Raw genomic sequence first — 10,000 nt, 5'->3', positions numbered from 1 at the left:
TCTCTCTCTCTCTCTCTCTCTCTCTCTCTCTCTCTCTCTCTCTCTCTCCATTTATTTCGTATTGGTTTAGTCCTTTAAACGTGAATCGTGCCATTGGAGTCTATGTAGCTTATTATTATTATTATTATTATTATTATTATTATTATTAATATTATTATTATTATTATTATTATTATTATTATTATTATTATTATTATTATTATTATTGTCGTTTTTGTTGTTGTAGCGGCTAGGAAGATTACAACATGCCAACAACAAAACCCAACCACAACAACACCCATAAGTAGGTTGTATGGCTGAGTAGTAACCACTCCGTGAAAAAGGAAAGCGCCATTCTTGCTTCATGCTGGAGTGACTGCACTCCTCGTAACTCCCGGAGGAGAATGATTCACTCCCCGCTCACTCCGGGATTTGAATTCACTCCTGGCTGACTCATGGATTTAATTCATTCACGGTTCACTCCAAATTTTGATTTGTTTCCGGTTCATGGTGGAATTTGCATTCCCTCCCCACCCTCCTATCACTCCAGGATTTGAATTGTCTCTCGGTTTAGTGGGGGAAGGGGGGGGGATTTGAATTTACTTCGTGGTTCACTCCATGATTTGGATTCACTCCCGGTTCACTCCGGGATTTGAATCAACTCCCGATTCACTCCGGGGCGAGGGATTAGAATTCACTTCCTGGTTCACTCCATGATTCGGATTTACTCCCGGTTCACCCCGGGATGTGAATTCACTTCCGGTTCACTCCGGGATTTGAATCAACCCCCGGTTCGCTATGGGATAGGGGATTTGAATTCGCTTTATGGTTCATTCATGACTTGGATTTACTCCCGGTTCACTCCGGGGCGAGGGATTTGAATTCGCTTCCTGGTTCACTCCATGATTTGGATTCACTCCCGGTTCACTTCGGGATGTGAATTCACTCCTGGTTCACTTCTTGATTTGAATTCACTCCCTAGTTCACTCAGGAATTTGAATTCATGCCTTGTGGATATATTTTGCGGAATCATGATATTCACCTAATACGGGTTTTTACTTTGTTTGCATTTAATTCTTTAATTTTTTTTTATTTCTGGAAATTCCCGACGGATCAGTGTTGGTGCTTGATTCTAAATCGTGTGGTCACGGGTATATGAAAATGTGAATCGTTTTCGTTATGATTTTAGTTTTTTTTTTGTCACGTTTTGCTTTTATGACAGATGTAAGATTACTTCAACGTTACGTGTGTTTTCTTTTAGATTCTTGTCACTGTTTGTCCTGATTTGGCGTTTTTTTCAGTTAATAAGTTTCATTATGTTGTCCTGTTTTTTTTTTTTACTGGTTGTTTGGGCATTTTGGTTGTAAGATTACTTAAAAGTTGTGTTTCCTTAAATACTTGTCACTGTCATGGTTTGGGGTTTTGTCATTGATAAGTTAGGTCATTTATTATGAATAGTTTTTACAAATATTAATTTAGGCATTTTAGTTAAAAGTTGTGTGTGTGTGTGTTTTTTTTAATTATTGTCACTGTTTGTCCTGATTAGATGTTTTCCATTGATAAGATTGCTAATTTATAATGAATGGGTCATTTATTATGAACAGTTTGTTCAAATATTACTTTAGGCATTTTAGTTAAAAGTTGTGTGTGTGTTTTTTTAAATTATTGTCACTGTTTGTCCTGATTAGGTGTTTTCCATTGATAAGAGTGGTAATTTATAAAAGATTTTTTTCTTATTTTAGTTATCTCGATAATCCAACGTTTACCTTTTTTTTTTCTCCTTCGCAGGTGAGTGAGAGGACTCGACATGAAAGGCGACTCCCCCACACCGTCTCCCTCGTACGTCCCCCTCCCCACCCCCCACCACCGCCGCCCCCGCCCCGCCCCGACCCATGACACTCCACCGCCACACAGACACCACCACACCCACCACCACGCCCTCCACGCCCACGTCCGAGGGCTCGCTGAGCGACTTCCAGCTCTCGCAGATCCACGATTCCAGGGACCCGTCCTCGGACGAATCGCGGGACTTACTGGGAGTCGTTTACGGCTCCTCAGACTCGCTCAAGCCCGACATTGCGACTTATGCCCATCATCCTTACGACGTGCCCACTCGGCCTCTCGGTTTCCACTCTGACGACGGCGACGACGACGAAGACGACGACGACGAAGAAGAGGAAACTCGCCTGGATTTGACAGACGGCGACGATATCCTGGACGGGGGAGGCTTCCCGTCGGCGAAGCCCCCTCCTCCTCCCCCTCCTCCTCCTCTTCCTCCTCATCTGGACGTCATGAGCGCCGTTAATGCCGTAACTACATCCTCTGCTCCGCCCATTGCTGCCGGAACTGGTGCCGTTCCCCTCGGGTTGGTGGTCGCTCGCCATGAAATGTCAGGGAGGCCGTCGCTGGCACAGACGCCTCCGCCGCCCCCCAGTTTGCCTTCACAGCGCGGAGGGGAAACAGCAAAAGTCCCAACGGTCTCTGCTCAGTCTGGAAACTTCGCGACAGTCGGCGGGACTGGTTCGCCCGCGCTCCCTCGTCCGTCTGTCGCCGATTTTGTGCGGCGTTTGAACCTCGATGCCGCGAAGGTGTCGGAGCCTCCTCAGTGGGATAAAGCTACGAAAGAGACGGCCATTGCCCTGAACGAGTGTCAAGGGAACAGTCTTCCGGACATAAATTCCAGCAGGCCCTTGCCCTTCCAGGAACTGAGTGGAAGTCTGCCCCTTATCACGAGGTACAAGCGCCTGGACGACGACGATGATTTCACCGATGACCAGGCCACGTCCAGAGACTCGCCCTGCACGACGGATTTCACGAGCGAAGTGACCACGTGCCAGATAAGTTTGGAAAACCTGGACGACGGCGCAAACAAGGTTATTGATTCGCCCATCAGGACAAAGAGGTACCGGAAGAAACCGATTGGGCTCGCGTTGGCGATAGACCTCGACGAGAACGACAGCGACACGAAGCAAGAGACGGCGCTGATCGACTCTTACCAGGGACCCCAGAATTTGTATCATGAACGGACCCCGAGGAGACAGTCGTTTGTGGTCCTGAGCTTGGAAGACAACGACACCTCGCAGGGGGATTCGTGGGACCACAGCGAGTTGGAGGAGGACGCCCTCGAGACTATGAAAATCGAGGACAAATGGAAGTTGAAGGATATCCCTCGGTGTCCTAAAACTCAGCCTTACCGCATGGAGTCCGACGGCGGCGACATGGCAGTGATTAACATCAGCGAGGGAGAGGACGACAGGAAATTACTCAAGTGCCAGGAGAAGAATGAGTACGAGAGTGACCCGACCCCCTACGATGTGGGGAAGGGATCCCGAGTGAAAAGTGTTTTGTACGACGTGAGGGAAGACGCCCACGATGGGAAAGAAGGAAGAGTGAAAAAATCCTCCAAGGATAGTGGAATGATTGACGAAGGACACGACAACCCGGCTTACATAGACGACGAACAGGACGCAGTGAGCCAGGATGACAACGGCCAGGCAGACCAGAGCCCTGACCGATCTCCCGTTGAAGTGTCAAGGAGGAGGTCCAACCCCGAAATCTGGCCCGCGGGTCATAGGTCAGAAGACATCGTTCGATCCCACAGCTACGGGAACGAGTTGAACGAAGTGATGAATAACCTGAGCGGGGACCAGGAAGAGCCGACGGCTGTGGTCCTCCCGCCGACGCTGAGGAAACGGAGCACCTCTCGAGGACGACCTGAGAACATAGAGGGCAAAGAGAACGGCATTCTGGTGGAAAACACTCCCACCACTCCCAAAAAGGAAAAAGTTATCGTGTCTTTCGGCCCTACATTTGCATATGGGGCGGAAGATACCGCAACAGCGAGCATTTTCCAAAAGCTGGTTGGAGGAGGAGCCTCGCACTCGAAGCTCACCAGGAGCGAGTCTTCCAAGTCGAACCTCGTGGGGAGCAAGACCGGGAGGGAAGAGATTTTCACCAGGAGCACCAGCAACATCTGGGAAGGGGGCTCCCGGACGAAGGGAAGCGGCGGCTCCCCGCACTACGGGCGGCCTCCTCAGGCGCCCTCCTCCAGTTCCCAGAAGAGCATCCGCCTGCAGCAGCACCTCTACCGCAACAGCAGGAGGAACATGCAGGCGAAGCTCCTGCGGCAGCTCAGCGACGTCTACTACGACGACCACAGGTACAATAACAACGACCACCACGGTGGCGGCAGCAGACACGACCACTCCCACCACCATCATCACCACCACCACCACTCACGACACAACCGAGACTCGTCCCCCTCGACTCCGACGACGGACCACCGGGGGCACGGACATCACTCCCACTCACACGGGCATGGGCACGGGCACCACCACCGGAGCCAGTCGCAGAAACACAGTCACAAACCCAAACACGAGCCCCTTCGGAGGCTCAACACTTACGCACACGAAGACTACCACAAGTACGTCCAGGAACACGAACACAGGTACGAGTTAGCGCGGTCACACGAGCTCCTGCTGCTGCAGTCGCAGCAGCAGGGGTACGGGTTAGGTGGGCAGGGGGGTGCGGGTGGCTTGAAGCCTTCCAGCGGAGGGGAGGCTGTCAGACGCATCTCTCACTACCAACAAGAGGAAAAGGGGAAGACGGACGTCGAGAGGTAAGGCATCTGAGACATACTTCTTCCTCCCCCCCTCCCTCCCCCACCCCCCAAATCTCCTTCGGGGGGAAGTGTGGCACCAAATATCTACTGTATAATCGAGGCATTTCTTCTCCCTCTCTCTTTCGGGAGAAAGTCTGTCACCACATATTTATCACCATGACAAAGGAAAATAATTTTTATCTGTATTTAATGTGACTTTTCAAAAGAAGAATATCGTTTGCATGACCAGACTGAATTTCGTGACGAGCAACACTTTCTTTTCTTATATTTTCCAGTTTAATAATTTTTTTCCATGCATGTACAGCAACGTGGGTGAGTATGTTAGAAGTATATGCTTTAAAAAGAAGTTTATTCTTTTTGTATGTAAAATTCGTCGTCAAAACTGTATATATAACACCGTGCCACATTACTGTTCAAAACACAAATTAATGTATATTGACACAACTGATCACTTTCTTCAAGCATTGAAATCTCTGCTCTTTGTCCAAGATTTAACACCGTGTATTTTAAGGAAGGATAACTTTCTTTGAGCGTTGAAATCTCTTCTCCCTGTGTCCAAGATGTAATACTTTGTATTGAAAAAAGGATCACTTTCTTCAAGCATTGAAATCTCCTTCTTCTATGTCCAAGACCTAAAACCTCGCATTTCAAGAAATGATCACTTTCTTTGAGCATTGAAATCTCCTTTCTTTGTCCAAGATCCGATGCCTTGTATTTTAAGGTCTCGCTCATAACAGTATATTCATTCCAGATCATTATGTATCTTGCATAGGTAATACTGTATTTTAAGCGATGTATTGTTGTGTTTAATCTTTTGTTGCATTATATTTGGAGAAAAAATTGTCTGTATTCAATAGGTTTTCAAAAGCGCTAGATCATTTAGCCAGCCATGGTGAGTTTCAACGCACAGGATTTTCAGGCGTGCGTTCAAGCGTGTGCGTGTGGGATTGTGGCTTATCAGTGAAAAAGCTGGATTCATAAAAATCGTCAGCAAACGATTAATATGTTCGTTATAACTGCTTCTTGTTTAGGCTATATAGCGAAGACTCATGCTATTTTGTGTTTACTCTCGTGACCCTATATATTTTAGTGGAGAGGACACTATAGCACACTATAGCATAGTAAAATATGTGACTAGATCATTAATACCGATGCATTTCTGGTTATGTTTGTATTCAAATGTTTTATTTGCGGCAGTTTCTGTGTAGTTTTGTTTATACACGTGACTCGAATTTCCGTGAGTGAGAGAGAGAGAGAGAGAGAGAGAGAGAGAGAGAGAGAGAGAGAGAGAGAGAGAGAGAGAGAGAGAGAGAGAGAGAGAGAGAGTTTGTTTATATGCTCGTGTTTTATCTGTAGTATCTCTATTACTTTTTTGTTTATACACGTGACTCGAATTTCCGTGAGAGAGAGAGAGAGAGAGAGAGAGAGAGAGAGAGAGAGAGAGAGAGAGAGAGAGTGTTTGTTTGTATGCTCGTGTTTTATCTGTAGTATCTCCATTACTTTTTGTTTATATGCGTGACTCAGAGAGAGAGAGAGAGAGAGAGAGAGAGAGAGAGAGAGAGAGAGAGAGAGAGAGAGAGAGAGAGAGAGAGAGAGAGAGTGTTTCTTTATATACTCGTGTTTTATCTGTAGTGTCTCCATTACATTTTTATTTATATACGTGACTCCGCTATGTCGAAATCCGTGTAATTTCTCGACTTGGCAACCGAAGAATTACGTCAAAAGACAATGAACGAGAAGTCTTGATAAAAAAAATTATTTATTCCGTCGTTCTGAATAATGAATAAATAAAAAGAAAACTCATTTGCTGATTTTTTTTGCAGTAATTACACGAATCGTATTTATTTCTGGGTCGAACAGTTAAGAGCAGCTGCGCAAGGGCGAATGACTGACATCCTTGGAAAAGAGAGAGAGAGAGAGAGAGAGAGAGAGAGAGAGAGAGAGAGAGAGAGAGAGAGAGAGAGAGCGGTGGCGGAAGGTAGAAGGTATTTTATCTTGATCTTTTGCACCTCGGATAATGTTTGCTACAATGGGCGTGTTAAGAAGAAAACGAGAGAGAGAGAGAGAGAGAGAGAGAGAGAGAGAGAGAGAGAGAGAGAGAGAGAGAGAGAGAGAGAGAGAGAGAGAGTAATTATCCTTCCTTAAACCACTACAATAGAGAAGGACATACTTGAATGGAAAACGAGAGAGAGAGAGAGAGAGAGAGAGAGAGAGAGAGAGAGAGAGAGAGAGAGAGAGAGAGAGAGAGAGAGAGAATATTCATCCATCCTTAAACCACTGCAGTGGAGAAGGAAGAACCTGAGAGAGAGAGAGAGAGAGAGAGAGAGAGAGAGAGAGAGAGAGAGAGAGAGAGAGATTCATCCATCCTTAAACCACTGCAGTGAGAAGGAAGAACCTGAGAGAGAGAGAGAGAGAGAGAGAGAGAGAGAGAGAGAGAGAGAGAGAGAGAGAGAGAGAGAGAGAGAGAGAGAGAGAGAGATAGATTTGAAAAGGACGGGAAAGGAAGTATCAGATTCACTATGGAAGTATCGCGGAAGTAACCTACATCTTGTTCATTGTCTTAATGAGGTCGAAAGTGATCTTAATGGTTGGAAGGAAAGTCAGTCAGTGTATCAGTAAAATTGCATCATCATAATTACGATTTTATTTGATAGTTTTTAAATCTTGCCTTTTTTATCATAGAGGTGAATTAGATCGTAGTTTTAAAAACTTACATTTCAGTGGTTGAGTCTTACTTTCTCTTACTTTCTTTTTACTCTAAGCCAAATACGTAACTCTGTCTTTCAATTAAGATTTGAGATTTTAAGCCGAATACATAAGTTTAGCTTGATTTCGTTGTTTAAAATCTAAATTAAGTACGCGCAATTTTTTGCTGTTAATTTTAGGTATAAGTATAAATTTCCTTTCATTTCGTTGAATTTAATTTAAGTGAAACGATTCACTATATATTTCGCTTCTTTTGTAAGTTTAAAATAAGTAATGAAGTTTAGCTTTCCCTTTATTTTTCAAATTCATGTTAAATGATAAAATCCGGCGTTCGTGTAATCTTTATTTGTAAGTGTTAACTAAGTAATCAAGTGTAGCTTTCTTTTCAGCTTTCAGATTTTTTAAAGCCAAGTACCTATTGACTGCGATCAATCTTACTTTGAAGCGTTTGCACGTTTTTTCTTACTACGTGTTTGTTTATGTCTGTGTGTGTGTGTGTGTGTGTGTGAGAGAGAGAGAGAGAGAGAGAGAGAGAGAGAGAGAGAGAGAGAGAGAGAGAAACTTTTGGAATTGTGATTGTGTGTGTGTTTGTATTGTGTACGTATGAGAGAGAGAGAGAGAGAGAGAGAGAGAGAGAGAGAGAGAGAGAGAGAGAGAGAGAGAGCATTTAGAATTGCGAAACACGCTGATCTTGCAAAAGTATAATTCCGTGATTTGAGAGAGAGAGAGAGAGAGAGAGAGAGAGAGAGAGAGAGAGAGAGAGAGAGAGAGAGAGAGAGAGAGAGATCTTTTGCAATTGCGAAACACGCTAATTTTGCACAAGCGCAAGTCGAAATTTGACGTGGCCATTGCCCCCCGAAAAAGTTTAATTTATCGTCGTGTATTTTGCGCAATATTTGAGAACTGTATTTCGACCCATTGTCTTTTTTTATGCTGCGACCATTTGCGACCGGTCGGCAAAGTTGTTGAGTCATCAGCTTCTCTCTGCTCTGTGTGAGTTGGAGTTCACCAGTGATTTCGGTGTGTGTAATCGGTCTCTTTAAGGGATTGTGGTGTTCATTATCGTCTGTCGGTGTTCATGTTGAAGCTTCGTTAATATTGGTATATACATACATACATACATACATACATACATACATACATACATACATACATACATACATACATACATATATAAAGTATATATACATATGTATGTATGTATGTATGTTTCTGTATATATACATATGCAGCTATATATATACATATATATATGTATATATATATTTATGTATGTGTATTTGTGTGTTGTATCTTGTATGTGTATGGATATGCGTATGTATGCCCAACATTTCTGTTATTTTTTCATTGATATATTTTGTGTGTTTGTGTATGCATTGTGTATGCATATCTGACATTTATTTTTCCATTTATCTAAGAATTTGTATATATATATATACATATTATTATTGATATATATATATATATATATATATATATATATATATATATATATATATATATATATATACATATATCTGAAGTTATGGTTATATTTCTTGTCTGATCACAAATTGCTTTATCATCCACGCGGAGAGGTGCTAAAGATTATACAAATGCACGTTCATATATTCAGACATTTATGCCTGAAAGGACGGAAGTACTCAACCCATCCTTACACAATGTGAATAAAGAAATCTGCGCTCAGCTTCTTATTAATTCTTTTTTATTCGCGTTCGTCTATACGTTCACCCTTCGTGAGTTCATTTTCCGTGTCTTTGTCGTAGTTAGATATTACTACTTCGTGCGTTTGTCTTTCTGTCTTTCGTTATAAATTATGGGTGGCATTCACTGCTGGCGAAGACACTCTAGCTTTTTATTTTTTTTATTATTTTCCAAGAAGTTTGCGAAACATTTGTGCACTAAATGGAAAGCTTTTTTTTTTTTTTTTTTTTATCATCAAGTGGGTCTTCCCTTTCCTTCGATCTGTTCTCTTGTGTCCGCTTCACAGAATGCTACTTTTCTATTTGTTAATTTTCATTTATCTTCATCCTTCGATCTGTCTTCTCTTGTATCCGCTTCAGAGAATGCTACTTTTCAATCTGTTACTTTTTCATTTGTCATCATCCATCACGTAATGCCACTTTTTAATATGTCTTCTAAAAGCCACGAGATTGAAGACGGAAATAGAATATTTTTATTCCTACAGGCTGGCCATGACAGCAAGCTTCCGTAGCGGGGCAGTGCTGTCAGTGCAAGCCAGGCGGTGCACTGCAGGCATTACTTAAGGTTCTTTGCAGCGTGCCTTCCTTAGGCCCCTAGCTGCAACCCCTTTCGTTCCTTTTTGTACTGCACCTCTTCAGGCCTTCTTTTCCATCTTACTTTCCAGCCTCCTAACAATTGATTCAGTGCAATCGTTGAGGGTTTTCTCCATACACCTTCAGACCTTTGCTGCTCAATTTACAGTTCCCAGTTCGTGGCTCGACCCAAATTCCCATTCAACTAATCGAGGATTATGCGCGAGTGTCTTGAATATCCCCTCAAGCTTTTAATTTCCTCTTCTTGGTGGTCGTCATCGCGGACATTTAGAAAGGCCCTGAGACTGGACGATAAGCCGAAGAATGGCCGATTTCGCTCCGTTATCTTCGACAATGAGATCTGGCGACAGCCTTAGGTCACACTGGGTATGTTGAATTACTCATTTATTTGTTTATT

At 43.5% G+C, this 10,000-nt stretch overlaps 1 protein-coding gene across 20 annotated transcripts in view; it reads left to right on the top strand.

Moving 5' to 3' along the window:
• Positions 1-10,000, top strand: part of LOC136852988 (uncharacterized) — a 229,540-nt gene that overhangs the window by 76,499 nt on the left and 143,041 nt on the right. For 12 of the 20 annotated variants that reach the window (XM_067129715.1, XM_067129541.1, XM_067129348.1 and 9 more), the window contains exon 2: positions 1,768-4,426. In XM_067129715.1, coding sequence (XP_066985816.1) covers positions 1,872-4,426 — 2,555 coding nt within the window. In that variant the 5' untranslated portion in view covers positions 1,768-1,871. Of the gene's footprint in view, positions 1-1,767; positions 4,598-10,000 lie in introns of all 20 variants that reach the window. The other 8 variants (XM_067128663.1, XM_067128613.1, XM_067128401.1 and 5 more) reach the window with 1 other exon arrangement.

The sequence above is a fragment of the Macrobrachium rosenbergii genome, chromosome 1 (genome assembly GCF_040412425.1).
Source record: "Macrobrachium rosenbergii isolate ZJJX-2024 chromosome 1, ASM4041242v1, whole genome shotgun sequence".
NCBI lineage: Eukaryota > Metazoa > Arthropoda > Malacostraca > Decapoda > Palaemonidae > Macrobrachium > Macrobrachium rosenbergii.
Note: the sequence above shows the minus strand (reverse complement) of the source record. Positions and strands in the feature narration are given on the sequence as shown.